Source organism: Sardina pilchardus, chromosome 5 (genome assembly GCF_963854185.1).
Source record: "Sardina pilchardus chromosome 5, fSarPil1.1, whole genome shotgun sequence".
In the NCBI taxonomy this organism is placed as follows: domain Eukaryota; kingdom Metazoa; phylum Chordata; class Actinopteri; order Clupeiformes; family Clupeidae; genus Sardina; species Sardina pilchardus.
In genome coordinates this window covers 18,055,002-18,078,191 of record NC_084998.1, presented here as the reverse complement: position 1 = coordinate 18,078,191, position 23,190 = coordinate 18,055,002, and the positions used below count along the sequence as shown (strand labels likewise).

Here is a 23,190-nt window from a genome sequence, read left to right as displayed (position 1 = left end):
TTACTGCGGGTGGATTGTGATGAACAGCCCTGCCTCAGGAAAAATAAAATTGCTTGATGCCGAACACTCTGTCGCAGTGGTAGTATATCTTCGGAATACTCCGGAATGGACCAGAACGCTGGAGAGCCACTCTGTATTTTCTCCGTATCTGTTGTAAGGGACTGAAAAGCCTCCATTCTGGGTTACTTATCTGAGCTTCTACTTTTAGCGATTGGTCACTCCGCTATGATGTAATAACGAGGCCCTTGTAGGCAAAGCTTTACCTAGCAACACAACTATCTGGGAGGCCAGCAGACAGGAGCTGTGGTGGGTTGGGAGCCAGTTCCGGAGGGTACACCCTGGATGCTGGCTCCAGCCCTGTGCCCAGATGGCACAAAGAATGGGGCTATAGCCAGAGAACTGTGAGCCACCTGGCGTGTGTGTGTGTGTGCGTGTGCATGTGCGTGTGTTTGCGGGTTCCGTGTGTGCACGGCGCGCGCGCATGTGTGTGTGTGTGTGTGTGCATGTGTGTGTGTGTGTGTGTGTGTGTGTGTGTGTGTGTGTGTGTGTACAGTATGTGTGTATGAATGTGCATGTCTGTGTACAGCTACATGTAATGGCTGTGTGTGCACATAGGAAAGTAGCCCCAGTTGTGCTATGTACAGTTGAAGGCAGTACCACTTTGACATCAACTAGTGATTGCCCAGTGTTGCTTTGTATGTAAGCACTGGGAGTATACAGTATGTAAGGTTTAAAAGGCTTACTGCTATTCCACTGTAGCTGTTTTATATAGCTGCATCAGAAGTCAAATAGCTGCTGAGGTATAATAGAAAGTCAACTGAGACATGCAGGAAAATAACAACAAGTAGATAGAGACAGGAGTTTTTCAATTCAGCGTAAGCGAAGCATAGCAATCCCATTGACAGCCATTCATACCTGATGAATCAATACTTCACGGGCCATTCAGTTAAGCTTTCGGTGCGCTCATTCTCACATCTTCATTGTCTCTGTAACTCTCTGAACAAGCTTTGTGAGGCTTATGCGTTCGCAGCCCTTCATTTTTATTCTTGCTGACCTTGAAACCGCATGACTGAGCCAATCATTGAGACGCAGGATTGAGTACGACCCCTGTCAAGCGACGCCTAACCCTGTCAACCGATGCAAAAAAATAGCCATAAATCGCGGAGGGCCACCCTTGACATGTCGGAATCCCTCCTGAGAACGCCATCGGAATGAAATGACAAGGACGACAGCGGCTTGACCGCAGGCGTGCGTGGAGCTGCCGTCACTAGACGTGTCAGGGCCAGTGTAGAGACAGAGCCGTTTAAGTGGTAATATCATTGTAATATCACAGCGCACCCAGGGGGATTTGGAGGAGTGGTCACCATGTAGAACACAGTCTAGGCAAATTGCTAGCTGAAGTGAACCACCTACAGTATTAAAGGGTTCAACGTAAACAAGAAAGTGGCCCACGCATAGCGCCAAGTCCGTTCTTCTTTTAGATAAGTTGTTGACAAATCTGTGCCAAACGCCTCCTTCAGAACAAAACTGAACAAAACAGAGATTAAAGGGTTATCGTCCGTTACAGGCCTAGAATAGAAACTGTACCAACCTCAATAGAATCGCTAATTAAATACACATGCCTCGATTCAAGGCAGCCAATAAGTGTCACTAAGAAAATGGAGGAGTAACCAGCTAAAAACGCATGGCAGACTCACACAGAGCAAAATGAAAGCGCAGCAAGGTGAAGTGTTGGGCGTGATGTATGTGAGGTTTTCCGATATGACCAGCGCTCTGTAATGCTTATGCCAGCGCATTATAATCTGGTGCAGAACTCCTGTCAGACGGTGATTTACACCTCTCATAGGCTCAGTCAATGGGTGTCACACCTGATAAATGCCTAGGCTCTCGCCACGAGTCTAGCCAACAGGTCTGTGGAGGCAGCCCCAGTGAGGTCTGTTATCACCCCGGGAATCCTGCAGCCTTCTTCTAAAGCAAACATTTTTGCAGTGGTACTCGCCTTAATAGATTGTAAGTGATAGATTAGTTAATCATTTTACCAAAATCAATATGCTAAATAACAACTCAGCTTTACAGCTTAGAGGAATATTAAACTTAAACTATCTGCTGTATCTTTTCTGACAGCTTACTAAAACTGTGGGCACTGAGTGTGCAATATTATAATGGGTTTGCAGGTAGAATTAATGCTCTGGTACTGAGAGAGACCATCTAAATTATTCTTTTAAGCACACATACATACACACGCAGGCGTGTGTGCACGCACGCACGCATGCATGCACGCATGCACGCATGCACACACACACACACACACACACGCACACACAAATCGGATGCACACATAAACACACACACATACTCACACTCATACACACAATCACATGCACACACATTTGGAACACTCTCAGTGAATAGTCCTGCGCCAGGCCTGTCAAGTCTAATCTTCACATCTAGACGCATCCTCCTGGACATTAATCTTCATGGCAACGTTATGATGACAGTAAAATTAGCAGCAGTTTCTTCGGCTAATTGCTCTTATTTCCCCCACGGCTGAATCTCACTGAAGAGGAGATTTCTTTGCCTTAGTTGGGGCTCTCTATCTAGGGATGGGACTCGACGATAATATGGATTATACACTCACTCACTCTCTATCTCTACACACACACACACACACACACACACACATATACACACATTCACTCAAATGCTGCTTATGCTGTTGAAGTGCTCTAGCTAGACTCAATGATCCATAACAGTACACAAGTGTTGTTTCTGTTGATGACATCATTGAATCAGTCTCTTATCCACAGAGACTGTGAATCAAAGGCTTCCCTCTTTATCTGAGGCTGATTGAATCACCGTACGATCTGTATAATCTTCTCCTGTCTCCCTTGCCTATATGTCTTCCTATCTCTGACCATCACATGGACTTTGACAGAGAAGCAGAGAGAGCTCTAGTCCCGTGAGTCTTCTAGAGTTCGTTCTTGAGTAGTGCAGAGAACACTTGAAAGTTAGTTGAGGGAGACCACGAAATCCTCTATAGGTCAGAGAAGATCAAACCGCTGAGCCGAAAACCTTGATGTTGTCTACTCTACACCCCAAGCCCCTCTCTCCGCTCCCTTCCAGCACGTCGGTTGGCCTCTCCTTCTGAGCCTGATGAAGTGGCACTGGAGAGGCCATCTCTGGACCCTCGCCCGGCCCTCCTCTCCTCTGCTCTTATTTATGAATTGGCCTTTGAAATGGTCCTCTGGATGGCCTCAAGGGCCTCGTGTTGCTCTGTAGTCCTTTTACGGCACCTTTTATTGGCGATGATTTAGATTGACTATGAGTTATTTGTGGGCCAACAAGCCAGTCTCCCCGCACACAACACCACAGAGAGTTGGCTCCAAGTGAGTGAGTGCTGTAGTTTTCTATACTTCCTTTGTGATTAGGGTTGAGATCTCTTCCATCCACGATATCCGCGAGCCAACAATGGGCGTCATCCATGAGAGATTTGTGTTTATTTTAATGTGATGGTCATGTAGTATATGGAATATCCATATTGAGTGCAGAATTGTGAAAATGTCAAAAGAAATATAAGTTGAAGAAGATTACAGTTATCCTGGGGAGACCACACTAAGTTATTATAATAATATGTAAACAGAATGGACGGAGGATGGAAACCGGAACCGGAAGTAGGGTTTCACAAATAAGGTGGATATTCCATCGTGTTTTTGACCTTTAATCCTTTCATTTGTACATGTTGTTTTACTGCAGAGGAGACTCTGCCTGGAGTTCATGTGGTTATGCTGTCTTGCCGCAGGCTTTGAAAGAGCCCCCTGTGATGGGGAAGGGCGAAATCCCTCTTGATCCCCCAAAAGTGGCACGCTCTTAAGAACCATTATTAATGAATGAGAATTATCACCCGGCTGAATGACAAACAGCAGTCTGCTACCGCGATATGCCTATTTATACCATCTTTTTCACATATGTTTCTCTTGCTCCTCTCTCATATCTGTGTGTGTGTGTGTGTGTGTGTGTGTGTGTGTGTGTGTTCTCACGTGTGCGTGCGTGCGTGCGTGCATGCGTGCGTGCGTGTATGTCTGTCTGTGTGTGTGTGTGTGTGTGTGTGTGCATGTTGGTGTCACCGTGCTGCTCTGTTCTTCTCCGTGCGCCCTCAGAGGCACTCCTGCAGACTCTCATCTCTAATCTGGCTCATTTATCTCCCGGCCCTCTTGGGGAGGCACGGCTTTCAGGAGTTCACCGTCATCTCTCCTCTGCTCGGATGCTTGATCTCACATTCATTTTTGGAGGAGGAGGGGAGGACTTTGCATGTGTGTGTGTGTGTGTGTGTGTGTCTGTGTGCCTGTGTGTGTGTGTGTATGTGTGTGTGTGTGTGTGTGTGTGTGTGTGTGTGTGTGTGCGCGGGTGTGTGCTCTCGCGCTCGCTGTCACTTTCACGCACCTGGCTACACACCGGCTTCACACTCCTATCTTCCAATTCTGTCCACAGAGGCTGTTACATTTGGCCTCTCCCCAACTCTACGGCTGCCGTGTGCTCAGAAAGTCTACTCGCCGGTCTCCAGAGCATAATACACTCTTTGCTCTTCTGACGCTTGAGCTGAAGGCACCGTTACAAGAGGCGGCACAATCAGAGGAGGCCACTGCTCTGATGAGCTCAATGTGCTCGTGTTGACACAGCTCAGTCTGTCACCACAGGGGGCCTTTCTGTCGGCAGCTCCATCGCCGGCCGTCTCTGGTAATGACTCTAATAGAGTTGGGTCGGCTTTAGTCATGACTGGGCCAAAATGTCACTGTCCTCAAACTGGAGTTGTAGAGATAAGGCAAGTGATGTCCATCATAGAGAATTGCATCATTTCAGATTGCATCACGGCAAGCCCTGGTGGCTTATGTGTTATGAATGTGGTTTATAGTGAATGTGTCTGTGTGATCCACGCAACATTACAGTTTCAAATATGTGTGTGTGTGTGTGTGTGTGCATGTCTCTCTCTCACTATCTCTATCTCTCTCCCCTACCTTTTTTCTGTCTTTTTCTCTGTGTGTATGTGTGTGCATGCCTGTGTGTCTGAATGTGTGTGCATGTGTGTTTGTGTGCCTATGTGTGTCAGTGTGTGTGTGTGTGTATTTCTAAGTAATCAATCAACTGATTATGCATATGTCCACTGAAGCACTGAATTGCTTTGTTACTGTAATTAACAAACTGTGCTGGCTGTTTAACCACTGCCATGGAAGTAGATAGTGTTGTGTGTGTGTTTTTTTTTTTTTTTTTTTAAACTTCAACCTTCGGATCCAAACAAACTCACCTCCATTGTGTCGCTGGATTGCGTTTGTTCTGGTAATCCGTCCCTCTGGCTGGTTCGTCACGCACAGTTTAATTTTTATGAGTTGCGTTCGGCTTAATCAGGCAGTATTATGACACAATGGGTTTGGGGCCACTCCGGTGAGTTCCACGACCGCGGGCCCTGGCAGCTTTGTGCGAAGGAACAATGGAACGGGCGATACGTGATAAAAAAGCTTCCTGTCGCTGCACAAGTGCACAAGTAGAGCGAAAATCCCCGAACCAAGCACAGTGTGTCTCTAACAAAGCATAAAATCAAAAACCGCTGAAGAGAATACAAGTTGTCTTTCCTCCTTTTTTTTTTGGGGGGGGGGGGGGGGGGGGGGTGACTGCGGGCAAGACACTTGCTGTCTGATTTTACTGGCGCAGCGCTGATGTGACTGTGCATAAACAATAATTTGCCGTCCGCAGCAGCCCCCATCTGGGAGTAGCTCATATGCTCCGGTCACATATCATGGCTCTTTGGGTTTAACTCACAGATGTTGCCCGCGCACATAAAATGGATTAGAGAGACCCATGCTGGCCGTGGATGGAGGGGCTGCGTCTGTGTGGTGGTGTCGTCGCGGGGCGCCCGACGTTGCCCTTCTCCCGTCCGTCTGCAGGCCCATGTTGTGCCTGGCCCCCTGCCCTGGCGTATGCTCTCCACACATTGCCCCTCAGGGCTGTTTTGCGGTCGCAGATGTTTCTAGAATTGTGTGCGGAGAGGGGGGTGGCAGCTGTAGCATGTTAATTTCAGTGGCAGGGGCTGGGGCGAAAAAAAGAGGCAGCCGCATCCGTGATGTGGAGCACCCTGACAACCATACCAGCACCTGGCATTTCATGACGACGAGTGTATTTTCTGTCCTTTCTCATGGAGAGTGGATTAACCGCAGAGGCATTATTGTATTGTCTTCCTCTTCAGGGTGGAAATTGTCTGTATACTGTTCTGAGTTCTTCCCATTGAAGTGTGCCTTGCTGCACTAAAAAAAACGCATGAATAGCCTTGTCCAGTCGCAGAGCCCTGAGATACTTTGTGGTTGAATAGACTAAGGTCTGACAGCTGGTTGCAGTTCCTCCTCAGTGTACCGTGCTCGGTATGTGCACAATCACCTGGAAGCTCGATCTTTTGCTTGTCGGAGTCACGGGTGGCATGTGGGTTTATTTGTTCCTGTTCCCCCGTTTCCGCTAACTGTTTATTTTCTGTGAAGAAGAAGTTCGGGTGAGACGCTTTAATGTACAATGTTTTCCTCTCCAAGGATCGCGATTGCTTTTAAAATTTGAATGAAGCTGACAGTCACGAATGAGCTTCTTTTGGCTGCGTGTGATGGATGACGGTGTATTATTTATGGGGTGTGTCGTGAGTGAGTTGGTTACTCATGCCCTTGTGTGTGTGTGTGTGTGTGTGTGTGTGTGTGTCCTCTCCAGCAGGTCCTTACCAGCCCGGCTCCTACAGCAGCAGCAGTGGCAGCAGTGGAGGCGGTCGAGGCCACGGCTCCTCGTCGACCATCCACTGCCAACGCTGCAGGGACGTCTGCAAGGGCGAGGTGGTGCGCGTCCAGAACGTCCACTTCCACGTCAAGTGCTTCACGTGTCAAGGTAGGTTGGCCCGGAGAAAACTGGGACGCGTGAGGATCCTGAAGTCCTGAGGGGTCTGATCTAGCGTTAGCAGCCTTGAGCATTCAGAGATGTTGTGATCACTGGCGGATGTCAGTATAGCAGCATCAATGCTCCTCCGGTCCCACAGAGTGACTCCATCTCTGCAAGGCAGAACACTGGGACAGACAGGCAGTTACCCACACCGTCCAAACACAGTAGCATCAGCCTGAAGAAGGGGGACACCAATTAGACAAGTAAAATCTCCTGTTTCCTCTGACATTTGGCCCCCGCAAAATGGCTGCCTTTCAGAACACGCTCTGGAATTGCATGCAGTATTATTACAGTCAGGAACGGAAGAGTTTCACGCCGGAATTCTTGCTTTTGTTTACAAGCGCGCAATTTGGTTTTGCACATGAGAGCTAAACTTGCATTTGTGTTAATGCACAGAATGCATTTTGAGGTACAGTATATGAAAAAAAGACCATAGGCTTGTCATCTTTTTTGCAGTGGTTTTGCATCCATTTTTGGAGGGTTAGGTGTCCCAAATACCTGGACCCACCCAGCACAGGCCTGTGAGCACAGGGATGACTGTGCTGTGCGGAGAGGAGAGGAGACTGGTTGGCCACTTGGCCCTCTTTTGTCTGCCTCCAAACTGGTGGGGCTCACGTGGCCATGTTTATTATGCAAGCTGTTGCTGTGGTAACCATGTTAAGGGGCAACCTGCCTTGAATGGTGGTTACACTCAGTGAGCAACAGCCAATAGGAAGCCTCGCCACAAACCCTGAAGCGCAGTAATAGGTGGGCTTTTTCTCTCCGTCGTTCTCACTCTCTCTCTCTCTCTCTCTCTCTCTCTCCCTCTTTTTCTGTCCCTATCATTTCATCTCTCTCTACCCCCCCACCCCACCCCCCTTCGTCTCTCTCTCTCTGCTTATCCTTAGACTTGCATGTGCTGATAGGCTGTTATTTCTCATAATCTGGAATTTAGTTGAGTTATTTATTTTATCCGGAAAGAAAAAAGAATATGGCTATGAAGTGGCGATCTTGAGCATCAGATATCCTCCCTCCTGGAGGAATACATCTGCGTTAGCTTCCAGAATTGGTGCCAAATGCAAGCGATAGAAATAAGCCCTTATCACAGGCTGCAGTGATGTGTGCAGTAATGTGGTAGAGTAGCAGGCAGTGAGCAGACAGGTTAGACCATTATACATACTTCTGACCTACCTGCCCCCCCTGGTCTCTGTTCAGAGCTGAGCTAAATGTGGGCTCTCTTACAGGCCCTGTGTGTGTGTGTGTGTGTGTGTGTGTGTGTGTGTGTGTGTGTGTGTGTTGGGGTTGGAGGGGGGGTTGGGGGATTGTGTGTGTGTGTGTGTGTGTTTATGTGTGTGATGATTCAGTTTGTCTGCCTCTTACAACAGATGCACACTTTTCCACTCATGTCCTTGGGCAGGGCATTCCAGAAATATCTATCTGACATGCACCTACTTACCTGTAATTCTTATGGCACTCTCATGCACCTACTCACCTGTGATTCTTATGGCACTCTCATGCACCTACTCACCTGTGATTCTTGTGGGGCTCACAGCTCTGTCTTAGGCCTGTGTGCACCCCACTGCCGCATTCTAGAACTCATGCAGTGGAAGCTGCTCTGCACAGAGCTCATATGGAGAAACATGCCACTATTTCACTACCCACCCCCACCCCACCCCCTGTGTGTCCCTCAACTGGCATGTTGGGACTTGGAGCCAGTTGCTTTGAAGAGGCCCCCTCCCCACCACCACCACCACAACCACCAACACACACACACACACACACGCACGCACGCGCGCTCTCACACACACACACACACACACACACACACACACACACACACATGCACATACACACACACACACACACACACCACCACCACCACCACCACCACCACCAATACATGTATGGCCCCTCGTATGATGTCCTTGTGACACCCGCGTTTTGTGTGTGTTTGAGAGATGGTGGCGCCGCGCTGCAGGGCCTCGAGAGGTGAGTGGACGTGTCGTCCACTCCGTGCCAAGATGCCAATAAAGAATGTGTGGAGCGAGGCCCCCTGCCCAGCCGGGCATGAAATCATTTTCCCCTCCCGAAAACAAAAAGCCATTGATTGGGTCACGTGGCTGCCAAACATGTGTTTGTCCCACATGAGACGGACAGGGGGGGGGGGGACACAGAGGAATTCAATTTCAGCGAGTTGCCCTGAGAACTGGGTGAGAACGCAGTCAGAGGGGACCTTCCATCACCCCCAGCTGTGTGGGTCTATGCTAAGCATTAGCTCCTTTTAAAGGAGCAGCAAACATTCAGTAATAAATAGATCAGCTAGTGCATGTTAGACATGGAGTGCATCCAACGCAAATCATGGTGAGCCTTGGATGCATTCTGTGGTAGGAGTGATCTAAAAATCAACTTTCAGACTGCATTTAATGAATCATTTTTTGAACGTTGAAAAGGTCAGTTGGATAGAATCTTAAGTTATAATATTGCTTGGGGTGTTAATTTTTTCTGTGGAACTTAGATTTTCCAATACAGCAGCACCTGTTACCAGCAAAGCACGAGCAATTGATCAACTGATGCCTATATGCATAGTCAATATGTGTATGTGCACAGAATCTCCAACAGTGTATTTATCATGTTAGTATGAATTCCATTACTTGGCACTTAGCGTGGCAGCCTTCTGTTCAGTCTCTGCCTCGAACAGAGAACAGTGAGACGGACGACGGAAAGTGTCCAAGAAATGATTAATACTGTAATTATTTTGGGTTTAGAATAACTGTACATTTTTTTAGATTCTAGATTTCCTGTTGAACTAGCTGTGATTTATACATTTTGGACACCAGACAATGTTTTAATAGGCATACTGTAATCACTTAATTATATCGATTCAGAAATTTTAGCTTAATTAAGGCTAATGACCTTCCCCCTGGAGTTAGGTTTCTGCTTTCACGGCACTTCCTCAAAGTTTAAGTGCAGTAATAAATTAGCTTGTCTGGTTCTGTATCCTCGGATGGTCTGTCCACTCCAGTTTTTATCCCAGTGTGTGCACACCACTCCTCACTCCTCACAGTGCACAACTGTTAGGACAACAAAGGCATCTTTTGTCGGACGCAATGATGGAAACTTTAGCAAATATGCTTGGCCGCTCTCCCGGTCCCCGGGCGGCCAGCCGGCCGGCCTCGGGATGGGCCGACCGCATTCTCCGAGTGCACTGATGACAGAAACAATAGAGACGGGGAGGTCCGCAGAGTGGCAGCTTCAGCCATGGATGCCCTCGCTCTCCTATTGTGGAGAGAGAGATGGGGGAGGAGAGGAGAAGAGAGGAAAGGAGAGTAGAGGAGAGGAGAGGAGAGGAGAAGAGAAGAGAAGAGAAGAGATGAAAGGAGAGGAGAAGAGAGGAGAGGAGGTGAGGAGAGGAGAGGAGGAGAGGAGAGGAGGTGAGGAGGAGAGGAGACTGGCCTGCTGAGTGTCCCTCTCCTCTCGGAGGAGTTGGGGCAGGCTGCAACAGAGACCTCTCCCTCCCTCTCTCCCTCCCTCTCTCCCTCCGTCCCTTCATCCGTCCATCCCTTGGTCCCTCAGGCTACGGGGCGGCAGCAGTGGAAGGCGTCTGTCCAGCCGTAAAACCGAAAAGATAAATAAGCACAAGAGAGCCGAGGACTACTGAAATAGATCGCTGCAGCCTGTGGCTTGTGAATTTGGTCTACTTAAAACGCTCACACACAGAGTACAAAGCCTACACTTGCATTCCACCAAGAAAACAACTTATCCTGTTTCTCTCAGGTTTTCTCTCTCTCTTTTATTTCCTCACTCCTCTGTTTATTTCTAGGCCTGTTTTCTTGATCTACCTTGTACACACATCACTAGTCCACACAAATGCTAAGATGCTGTGAAGATAGCTCTAAAGATTGTGTCTTTTACTGTACATAGTTGATGACGACAACTAGAAATACGACTCAGTGTGGCTGAGTTATGATTGTGTGATACTTTATATCCTGGACTGCCACAAGAGGAGATTCATAGAGCAACAGACCAGGGTTTGCTATGTTTCTGTCCTATGCATAAGTACATAGATAGATGGAACATTTGTGTGAATCCTCTAGGGTTTACGTGCGCCCTGTGTCTGTTTCTGCAGTTAGTGAATCCTCTCGGATCCAGATAAATTCCATCCTCTGCAGTTCAGTCTGCTTTGATTCGTCCAGTCTAGACGGCTGGGTATTAAGTATACCCTGTCAAGGACTTGCCCCTGAAAATGTTGACCCTGTGATTTAACTCTATTTATGAAGATTAAGCTTCTGATGTTACTGCTGCCGTTGCTGATTTTTTGGTAAGAACCACAAACGGGGTACTGCTCTTCATTTCAGACAGATTGTTTTAATTCAGTGTACTGCCTCAACTGGGAAATAATGTTTTTTTCTCTGAAATGTTACAGTATATCCCAGGTAGTGCTACAGCGCTAAATCATATATTAAGATTGCACGCCAAGCATCATAAACTCCTCCATCTGCAAACCATTGTTTACTGAATCCTTATTAGAAGCTATCATATCACTCACTTCACTTTACACGTTGATTCCCTGGTCTCTTTAGAGAGTAGATGCATATGAGGCTGGCTGTGGCCTGAGCTTGTTAGCTTAATAGTGACCTGCTTCATGTCCGTGGGCATGTCTGCGGAGTGTGGACATGCCTCGTGTCTCTGTAGCTTTTGGTGCTGCTAACTGGGCAGGGTGTGAGAGTAGTTAAGTCACTGTTGGTTCTCCACTGGCGGAGCTGGTGTATTTCCCATCGGCTTTCCTCTGCTGTAATGGCCACAGGCCCTGAGGTAACAACTCTGAACCAGTTCCTAATTGCTAAGGTGGTGTTTTCTCTTACTCTACGGTTCCTCTGTCCCTCTCTCTCTCTCTCTTTCTCTCTTGTCTCATTCTCTCTCACTTTCTATTTTTCCCTCACTGTCTGTCCTCTGAGAATTGCTTTGCTAAATGCCTAATGCACTACGGCACCATAGCATCTCTTTGATAGGCCCGATAAAGCTGTGAGCTAAGCTATTCTAGCGCCTAGTCTAAAGCGCGGTGGCCTACTCCGGCAGTATTAGGTGACAGTCAGACTGGATTTGCTTAAAGCTAAACTAAAGCTCCAGCAAAACCACTACACACACACACACATTCTTCCCTCTCGTGCAGTGGAAAGAGTCTCTCGCTCTCCAGGTTTTCCACCACATCATTTACCCTCCTCCTGGCTGCCGCTCTTCCCACAAAATGAGAAAAGCACTGGGTATTCCAAAGAGATCCTGTACCAAATTGTTCCGGCATGTTCCTTCTTTCTCTTGCCTTTGTTCTCTCTCTCTCTCTCTCTCTCTCTCTCTCTCGTTTTTCCTTCCTTTGAGTGTAGGTGCCGGTCGAATGTGGATTGTTTGTTAATGTGGCATTTCTTTTCCCGGTCTTCTGTTTTCTTGTCCTTTGAGAGAGAACATTCCCTTTGTGGAGCCACACACACACACACACACACTCACACACACACAGATAGTCTGTTTAATGATGCATGAGGACTGTGTGTTATTCTCTCTAACCCACCTGGCCATTCCAGGTGGAAATACAACAGACAGCACAACTGATACTGTCAGCATTTTCATCTATCTAAATGGTAGAAATGATTTCCATGGTGCTTAAAAAATACTGTAACCCATGTGCAGATAAAAATAGCCCACCCGAGATATGGATCGTAGTTTATGTTGATATGTTTGCGATAGATTCCTATCGCACAGTCTGTGCTCGCTCGCCTCAGTAGTATTCCATAACGGTCGGAGCCCGCTGCAGGGGTAGGAAGATTAATCTCAACGTTCAAAACTCATCAATCTGCTTATGTGATCAGCTTTGGCCCTGTGCTCCGACTCCTGTAAATAATAGTTTACCCAGGCTATTTAATACGGGGGGAGCCATTTGCAGGACGAGGTTGCCTCAGAGCACGGTGATTAAAAGCAGACTCAAACGGTTTATGTCGGGCTAACGGTGGCAGGCTCAAAGGGGTAACTGCTGGGGTGCCCTGAGTTATGGACGCTCTGGAAACTTCCAGAAGAAAAGGGGGGAAAAAACAAGAGGCACTTTTCTGTTTTTGGGTGGCTTTGATGCTGAGAGGCGTTTGGCTGTTGGAGGAATGCTGCAAGCAGGGCTGTGGTATGTGAGAATGTGTGAGAGAGAGCTCCACGGTGGATTCACAGAAGAGCCCGGGGTCTGGACGTGGCCTGCTGTGGGGTTTAGAGAGGCTTGCGGGGAGTGTTAGGGGGTTGGGTGGGCTTGTGGGGGGGTCACTCTGTCAGCTCCTGTGGTGACCTCAGCAGGTGGGTCCAGCACGGAGAGCAGCTGCCCGAAGGCCTCTACCCCTGGCACCGCACCTCCACGCACGTATACCCATGCACGCATTGGACACATTTAGATCTCAACTGGAGCTTTAGGCTACAGTTGTTTGAAAGTGAGATAAGCTGTGTGTGACCTCAAAAAACAAAAAAAAACCATCCTCAACTGCAAGCTTGTATTCCTTAATGCGAGGCAAGGGGAGGGTATGGGTGGGGGAAGGAACCGACCCTAGTTGTGTGGTTTTAGAGAGAGAGAGAGAGAGAGAGAGAGAGAGAGAGAGAGAGAGAGTGTGTGTGTGGAGGGAGGGAGGGGAGAAAGGTGGATAATGCTACTGTTCCCATGGCAACGTCATGGTCTTGTGTTTCTCCTTATCGTGGAACCGCGCTGGGCGTCTCTCACGCTTGCGCACCAGTGTAGCCATGAGAAGTGACATATCTGGCTTCAGAAGGAGGAGCCAGTGGGGCTGGTGGACAGTTGCTGTGGTGGTGGTGGTGGAGGTGATGGTGGTGGTGGTGGTGGTGATGGTGGTGGTGGTGGTGGTGATGGTGGTGGTGGTGGTGGTGATGGTGGTGGTGATGGTGGTGGTGGTGGTGATGGTGGTGATGGTGGTGGTGGTGGTGGTGGTGATGGTGGTGGTGGTGGTGGTGGTGGTGGTGATGGTGGTGGGCACGCGTCAGGCTGCAGTAGCGCTCCACTCAGCTCTTCACCCAGATTTGGGATTCGGGGAGGGATGGGATAATCCCTTTACTTTCCTGCACAGCGTGACCCACCCCACACCGGATTAAGACACGCTGTGTCCATTTTCACTCTCAGCCATCTGATAGACACAGAACCAGCTGCCTGCCCTCAGAAAATTAAAATTAGCGGTGAAGGTGAAAAATATTTTCAGGATTTAATCCTGTGTGACTTCAGCCCTTATTTGAGTTGTGTGATGTGTCTGTCGCTTGTCTGTGAAGGCCACGCCCACAAACACTTTGGGATGTAGCCTGTGCTGCTGCGCTAATACTATAATTGTCCTTTGGCTAATCTGAAGATCTCATTCCCGCTAATGGAATGGCAGCATGTTAACTCAAAGTGTGTTTCCAGACCCCTTCAGCTGAGGGGGCGAGGGACGGGGAGGACTCTGGCAGCCACGCAGACGTGCTAATAGGACACTCAGTCTGGTAAACACTGCGGTGGTTCGGCTGAGGAAACACGACGAGTGATGCGCTATATTTCAGCTCGGTCCGGCGGACAGCTGAGACGCACTTGGCTATAGGGAGGTCAGAGGTGACGACTGAAGGTCACGGGGCTAACGAAACTAGGTCGAGGGCCCACACTGTGCAGCACGTGCGTCCATTTTGAGAGATGAGGGCACGACAGCCCACGACTCAGCTAATCATGAAGCCCGGTAACCCGTATGATACTCTTTGAATTCCTTGCGGTCGATTTCTGCTGACCTGCCGCAGCGAGTGAGACCGCGTGCCTGACCAAGGTGGGATTGAGTGCATTGACTTCATCATGACTTGTCCAATGGTGGTGTCAGGCTGCTGTCTTGTGGATACTCATGTATAAGCAATGGGAGCTCGTGTCAGTCTGCTCACAGATATCTGTAATCAGTCCATGTAGATGCCATTATAATGATCCTGAATAAGGATGGAGTTAAAATGGGAAATCTTCCAAGGCATGCCAGCCTCTCTCTCGAATAACATCTCCCCTCACAGTTACTGTCATATACCTACACTATCTTATCTAGTATGTGGATAATTTTATCCCACTGTCACCCCTGGGACAGATCTATCGTATTGTCATATCATCCTTTTGCAGTAATGTCACATGTAGGCAAGGTTATGTATGTAGGCTAGCTTCCTGCACAAGCTTTGACCTTGTCATATACCTTGGTGTTGTGGTGCAGAAATATCTGAAATACTGGTCATTTATCCTTCAAGGGTGTGAACAAGGACTTGCAATAATCACCTTTATTATTTATGAGTTCAGAGTTTTCAGCAGTCTGGAAGATGTTGAACTCATTGTAAGGAAAACATGAGGTGTTCATAGGAAAAAAGAAAAAAAATCAGATGTTTCTTCGGTTAATGCAACTTCAATCTTTATTCCAGTAAAAAGCAATCACGGAAGCACGTTGGACATATTTCCGGGCATCAATCTTGTAGAGTGACCTTGATGAGAGCACCTTGAGGAGTGAACCTAGAGCTTCTCAAACTCTTGGCATATGTTCTGTTTCAAAAGCCCCTCCTACTGTACCTAGCCTGGCTATCACCGGACCAAGCTCAGTCTTTTGAGACAAAACATTAGTCTGGGGAGTCTGCACTGTTTTTCTCCAGACAATGGTATTAGCAACTCATTGACATTTAGAGGGTAAGAGGTAGACTAGGTAAACCCAGCCAGATCTGCCGGCGATGGGATTTCACCCTGCAAACATGCACATTTATCTCTCCTGCTTCCATTACAAATGTGCAGGGACCAATCACAAACTGGCTTATCCACCTGGCACACTCGGATCGTCTGATTGGTTGAAGGACTATCCAAGCGTACAGAGTCATTTGAACTATGCCCATGGATCATGCCTCTGGTGCAGGTCACCTCTTTTGTTCTGTATATGATAATTAAATCTCCACCGTGATTTGGATGGTTCTCAGAGGCCTTCCCCCATACCGATTCTACAAATGTTAGCGTTCATTCCTGGACCTTTGAGCGTTGTATTGATAGATATCATGCAGTAAGTACTGTATTTGTGCATAGTTGTGCATTATGGACAAGGCACTAAGTCAGTGAAAGGGTTGTAACTTAGACATAATTTAGACATTGCAGTGCATCAAAAACAAAATACAACTTGTTTTTCAAAAATCTTACCCTTGCTTTATTTTGATCACAATTTAATAAAACGAGGTGATTTACAACTGTGACCTCTTTCATGGTTTTAATTATCTGGATAAAAAGCACACATTTACAGTGTTCTGTGAGTGTTTTATTGCCAATTTAAAAAAGACTTTCAAGTTGGTTCATATTGGAGTCTCTTAAGAATGTGTTTGGGTTTGGCTGTTGTTCCCCTTAAGCTTTTAATAGGCTAGTTGTTTGGTTCATCACTCTCCCTAGTTTTAAGGTGGTGATACATAGTTCTTTTTTTTAGCAATGTTACTGGGCAACCACATAACCGGTTCCATGTGTTGTGATTGGATGCATGGAAATTTGCCTACTGATGATTAAAGTTCTCAAGCAAATAGATGTTGCTCAACATCAATAGGAATGTGCCAGAACAACAACACTTGGGGACATGGCCCAGCAGCATTGCTCATAAAGTTGCCTCGGGTATAATCAACTTCATAGTGAACTGATGGACATGAAAACACAGCTGTGTGAGCTGTAGTAGAGCACTGGCCATATTCAATAATGAATATAATGGAACTTTTGTGTGAAGTAGTAGGAGTAGGACTATTGTGAAAATCACAATGCAAACACGAATACAACATAGTGTGATGACAACTAGTAAGTTAGAGGATTGCCCTGCCCCCAGTAGCAGTGGGAGCAAGAACTGTACTGTACTGTTGCTGGTGGCCTGTGAACTGTCCCGGGACACCTAAGCACTGTCCCGGGACACCCAAGCACTGTCCCGGGAGCAAGAACTGTACTGTACTGTTGCTGGTGGCCTGTGAACTGTCCCGGGACACCCAGCCACTGTCCCGGGACACCTAAGCACTGTCCCGGGACACCCAAACACTGTCCCGGGACACCCAAACACTGTCCCGAGACACTAGACACTGTCCCGGGACACCTAAGCACTGTCCCGGGACACCCAAGCACTGTCCCGGGACACCCAGACACTGTCCCGGGACACCTAAGCACTGTCCCGGGACACCCAAACACTGTCCCGAGACACTAGACACTGTCCCGGGACACCTAAGCACTGTCCCGGGACACCCAAGCACTGTCCCGGGACACCCAGACACTGTCCCGGGACACCTAAGCACTGTCCCGGGACACCCAGACACTGTCCCGGGACACCCAAGCACTGTCCCGGGACACCCAAACACTGTCCCGAGACACTAGACACTGTCCCGGGACACCTACGCACTGTCCCGGGACACCCAGACACTGTCCCGGGACACCCAAACACTGTCCCGAGACACTAGACACTGTCCCGGGACACCTAAGCACTGTCCCGGGACAACCAGACACTGTCCCGGGACACCTAAGCACTGTCCCGGGACACCCAAGCACTGTCCCGGGACACCCAGACACTGTCCCGGGACACCTAAGCACTGTCCCGGGACACCCAGACACTGTCCCGGGACACCCAAGCACTGTCCCGGGACACCCAGACACTGTCCCGGGACACCCAAGCACTGTCCCGGGACACCCAAGCACTGTCCCGGGACACCTAAGCACTGTCCCGGGACACCCAAACACTGTCCCGAGACACTACACACTGTCCCGGGACACCTACGCACTGTCCCGGGACACCTAAGCACTGTCCCGGGACACCCAGACACTGTCCCGGGACACCCAAACACTGTCCCGAGACACTAGACATTGTCCCGGGACACCTAAGCACTGTCCCGGGACACCCAGACACTGTCCCGGGACACCCGAGCACTGTCCCGAGACACTAGACACTGTCCCGGGACACCTAAGCACTGTCCCGGGACACCCAGACACTGTCCCGGGACACCTAAGCACTGTCCCGGGACACCTAAGCACTGTCCCGGGACACTAGACACTGTCCCGGGACACCTAAGCACTGTCCCGGGACACCCAAACACTGTCCCGAGACACTAGACACTGTCCCGGGACACCTAAGCACTGTCCCGGGACACCCAAGCACTGTCCCGGGACACCCAGACACTGTCCCGAGACACTAGACACTGTCCCGGGACACCTAAGCACTGTCCCGGGACACCCAGACACTGTCCCGGGACACCCGAGCACTGTCCCGGGACACCCAAACACTGTCCCGAGACACTAGACACTGTCCCGGGACACCTAAGCACTGTCCCGGGACACCCAGACACTGTCCCGGGACACCTAAGCACTGTCCCGGGACACCTAAGCACTGTCCCGGGACACCTAAGCACTGTCCCGGGACACTAGACACTGTCCCGGGACACCTAAGCACTGTCCCGGGACACCCAAACACTGTCCCGAGACACTAGACACTGTCCCGGGACACCTACGCACTGTCCCGGGACACCCAGACACTGTCCCGGGACACCCAGACACTGTCCCGAGACACTAGACACTGTCCCGGGACACCTAAGCACTGTCCCGGGACACCCAGACACTGTCCCGGGACACCCAAACACTGTCCCGAGACACTAGACACTGTCCCGGGACACCTAAGCACTGTCCCGGGACACCCAGACACTGTCCCGGGACACCTAAGTTAGATTAATTTCTCTTCCAAACAAAATTAAGTGCATTTTTATGTAGGCCTATAAGGGTTTTCTAAAAGCCCCTTTTTCCCATAAAATGATAATTATTATGTTTATTTGTATAGAACCCCTGGCGTGTAGTCATAGTATCTTTTCACTTTGTATGCTGTATGTTTGCCTAAATTAATAATTAATTTGCATCAACAAACACGTCACTGATTTCAAAGGTTCCGTGCCCTCCCCCCATTTCTCCCAATGGTTTCTCCTTCATCACGCAATGCGAAAGTTATCATAGTGACAGAACAGCTGACTGCAGAAGTGTCAGTGGTGCGCCCGCTTCGGATGTTATCAGTCCATTGAATGGGCGTTATCAATCGTAATCAGCCTCATAGTTATGGGTTAGAAGGCGCCATCTCCGCCTTCTAGCAGGTTCAGAAGGCTGTTATCACGCATTCGCATGGTTGACCACGATACAAACACATTAGGATCCCAGAATCCAATCAGAAATCAGAAACGGAAATTACCGAGCAGTGACGAAGTAAAACGAAGAATTCAAATCGGAGAAAGGAAGTGAGCTGTGTTTCGTTGCGTTGTTATTATATTGAATTGTGCATTTGCAAAAGTGATGAAATCGGGGGGGGGGAAATGGTAGCCTACGCCATATATTACCCTGCACCGTATTGTTTGGTTGCTCATCTGGTTTATTCAGGTTTTTCATCTGGTTTATAAATGCATGCATTTCATATTGATTTGTGCATTTGCAAAACTTTAGATCGGGAAAAAATGTCAGACTACGCCACATTACCCAGCACCGTATTGTTTGGTTGCTCATCTGGTTTATTCATTGCCTAGAAATCTAGACGCACCCTAGCGGCCAAAAATATTTTTGCCTAGCGGGATGGTCTAGGGTCGCACCGTTGAGGACAAGCCTGCGCTAGGCTCGAGTTCAGCCTAGACAATCAGAACGCTCTATCTGTGTACGGAGTCCTTGAGCCCGCCTTAGCTCACCTTCGGCTTCCGATAAGATGCCAGGGGGCTGGACCATGCGTCCTCGTTCGACGAGTTAAGCGGTCAGTACACTCGACGCACCCGACTTGTCGTGCGACATGTTGACGTCACGGGGAACGTTGTAACCATGTATACTTGCGTGTGGTAGTCGCGACACAATTTGCAGTATTCTCCTGAACAGAGGCACGGTATCCATTGACGTTAATGGCAGTAGCAACTAGCTTCTTTGCTGATATTTCAGACTTAGCTTGCACAACTGAAGGATTAGCCTACCATCTCGTTTATGAGATGAGTGTAATCTCCCTAAATGGAAAGATATATTTTTTTTTTAGGTCTAGCAGATATCCTTTGGTTGAAAATAAATCTCTTCCTTACCTTTTGCTGGAATGCTTATGTGCCTCGGTCCTAGTCCTTTCCCCCTAATATCCTCCTGTTGCAACTCTCACTGGTAACTTCGTTAACTTATCCAACGTGGTTCACGACTGTAAACAAATCAGTCATCCAAACGGCAACTCTTGCTGCAGCCTAGCCAAGTTAACTTCCCACTTCTCAAACTTACTATTATTCAAACTTCATGACTACAGTCGTTTTAAAAATGAATGGGCTTATTTAAGATGTTGGATAGGCTATATGATAATGCCTGAATGTGGTTTATGTGGTTGATGACTGTAGAAGGACACTGGCTCCGTGAGCTTGGCTTCAATCTCTTCCTAGTTGTCGTGCGAGGTTGGCGCGCGCGGTTGATAAAAATTGTTCGGTGTCCGACAGGTCGGCGCGCGGCTGAAATGTGGCTTGCGACACAGGAAATTACGTCATTTTGACGTCACATTGTCGCGCGACAGGTCGGGTGCGTCGAGTATACTTCTAGCATTAGGTTTGAGACCGTATCGCACAACCATAGAGAAAAACAAAAGTTGGATGAGGCTAACGAAGCGTGCTCGTTTGAATCGGCTTTGGAAGAGTTAGACTTGGGCTTTTCTTTGAAGTTTGAGCAGAAAGAAGCACTCAAGTCATTCGTTTTAAAGAAGGATGTATTTGCCGTTTTGCCGACCGGCTACGATTGGTCACAAATGCTGGCCTATTACATGCAGAGGCAGTTTGAAAGACAACTGTTCATCCCACCCACAGGCTTCAACTCTGTCAATGGTCCGACCCCAAACTATACATGTCTGTGTAGTTTGGCTTGCCAGGCTAGTTTATTCAGGCTTTTATGTCTAATAAATGGCTTGATTGCATGGTAGTTTTGCTAGCAATGAAGTTGAATTAACATTACATAATTGGGCAAATCTGTCAATGCAAGGTAGGCCTACATAATTTATAACTAATACTATTGATACTATGAAATTCATTCATATTATTATAGGGTGTTGCAGGGATTGATATGGTGCTTACTATGCTAAATACAAAATCCCAACACCCAAAAAACTACCACCACTCAAAAATATAGTCGTAATGGTGATGTCATCCTGACCTATGGTCCTCTCAAGCACACAGAAGGGAGGAATATAACTTGTAACTTAAATCGCATTCACACCCCAAGCGTTCAAAGGGTATTACAGCTTAAATCACATCTACACTCCTCAGGCTTTCCAACAATATATGATTTAGGCTACTTCAGATGAGCTATGCTTATATTACACCCAAAAAACTACCAACACTCAAAAATATACGTCAGTCTTACCGGTGATGTCATCCTCGCATATGGTCTTCTCAAGCACAAAGAAGGGTGGAATATAACTTATTACAGCTTAAATCACATCTACACTCCTCAAGCTTTCCAACAATATATGATTTAGGCTACTTCAGATGAGCTATGCTTATATTACACCCAAAAAACTACCAACACTCAAAAATATATGTCAGTCTTAACGGCCATCTCCACCTTCTTGCAGGTTCAGAAGGCTGTTATCCCTCCATTGAATTGGCATTATCAATCGTAATCAGCCCCATAGGTATGGGTTAGAAGGGGCCAGCCATCCGAACCTGCTAGAAGGTGGAGATGGCCCCTTAACCCATACCTATGTAGCTGTAATAAGTTATATTCCACCCTTCTTTGTGCTTGAGAAGACCATAGGTCAGGATGACATCACCGTTACGACTGACGTATATTTTTGAGTGGTGGTAATTTTTTGGGTGTTGGGATTTTGTATTTAGCATAGCAAGCACCATATCAATCCCTGCAACACCCTATAATAATCTGAATGAATTTCATAGTATTGTAGCGTGTCTAAGTTCTTAAAAAGACTTGTGTGAGTTGGGCTCCTACATCATGTACATGTCAAGAGTTGTGGCGTGGCTGTGGCCGACAACAGTCATTATTAAAAGTACCGGTTTGTGATAAACTGTCTCATCATTGACACGGGACGTTACAGTATCAATAGTATTAGTTATAAGTTATTAGAGTGCATGAAAAATGCACTCTATTGTTATTCCAACTATTCTTATTATTATTCTTCAACGCTTTTTGTGCGTTTAATGGTTATGGTTATGGTTATGGTTATTTAGCAGACGCCTTTGTCCAAAGCGACATACAAATAAATAACAATACAATTAAATAACAGTGAACAACTAGAGAAAGCAATTCCAGGGAATTACGAGTGCATGAAAATTGAGACAAAGATAGAGGTGAAGTAGAGAAAAGGTTGAGGGGAGTCATAGTTGATGACAATTAACAGTTGGAATGAGCAAAAAGTTAAACAGTTGAGTAGTTCAAATAGTTGAGCTATTTAATAGATAATTATTGTGTGAGGACTTTATTTTGAAACAGTTGTGGGCAGAGGAAACTGTTGGTGGGATACATAGCTGATGACAACTGTAATTCGGAATGGTTAAATAGTTAAATAGTTGCATAGTTTAAATAGTTACATTATTAAATACGGAATTATGACACTGATGACTTATTTTGAAACAGTTTTGGGCAGAAGAAATAGGTGGTGGGAGTCATAGTTGAAGACAACTGGCAGTTAGGCAGTAGAAACAGTTGGAGGGAGTAATAGTTGAAGACAACTGACAGTTAAAATGTCTGAACAGTTGATTAATTGAGCAGTTTAAATGTTTCTTTAATTGTGAATAATTGAAGTAAGTACTTTCATTAAGAAACAGTTTCAGGCAGTAGAAACAGTTGGAGGGAATCATAGTTGATGACAACTGACAGTTAGAATGGCTGAACAGTTAAATAGTTGAATAGTTTAAATAGTTGAATTAATTAATAGTGAATTATTTGGGTGAGGACTTTTATTTTGAAACAGTTTCAGGCAGTAGAAACAGTTGGAGGGGGTCATAGTTGATGAAAAAGGACAGTTGGAATAGCCAAACACTTAATAGTTGAGCAGTTTAAATAGATGAGTAGTTTAAATAGTTGAATTAATTAATAGTGAATTATTTTAGTGAAGACTTTTATTTTGAAACAGTTTCAGGCAGTAGAAACAGTTGGAGGGAGTCATAGTTGATGCAAACTGACAGTTGGAATAGCCAAACAGTTAAATAGTTGAATAGTATAGTTGAATTAATTAATAGTGAATTTAGTTTCAGGCAGTA

At 47.2% G+C, this 23,190-nt stretch overlaps 1 protein-coding gene across 4 annotated transcripts in view; it reads left to right on the top strand.

Moving 5' to 3' along the window:
• The window catches only part of LOC134080359 (actin-binding LIM protein 3-like), a 79,325-nt gene that overhangs the window by 4,622 nt on the left and 51,513 nt on the right, over window positions 1-23,190 (top strand). For all 4 annotated transcript variants that reach the window (XM_062536769.1, XM_062536768.1, XM_062536767.1 and 1 more), the window contains exon 2: window positions 6,739-6,909. In XM_062536769.1, the coding sequence (XP_062392753.1) occupies window positions 6,739-6,909 (171 nt within the window). The remainder of the gene's footprint in view (window positions 1-6,738; window positions 6,910-23,190) is intronic.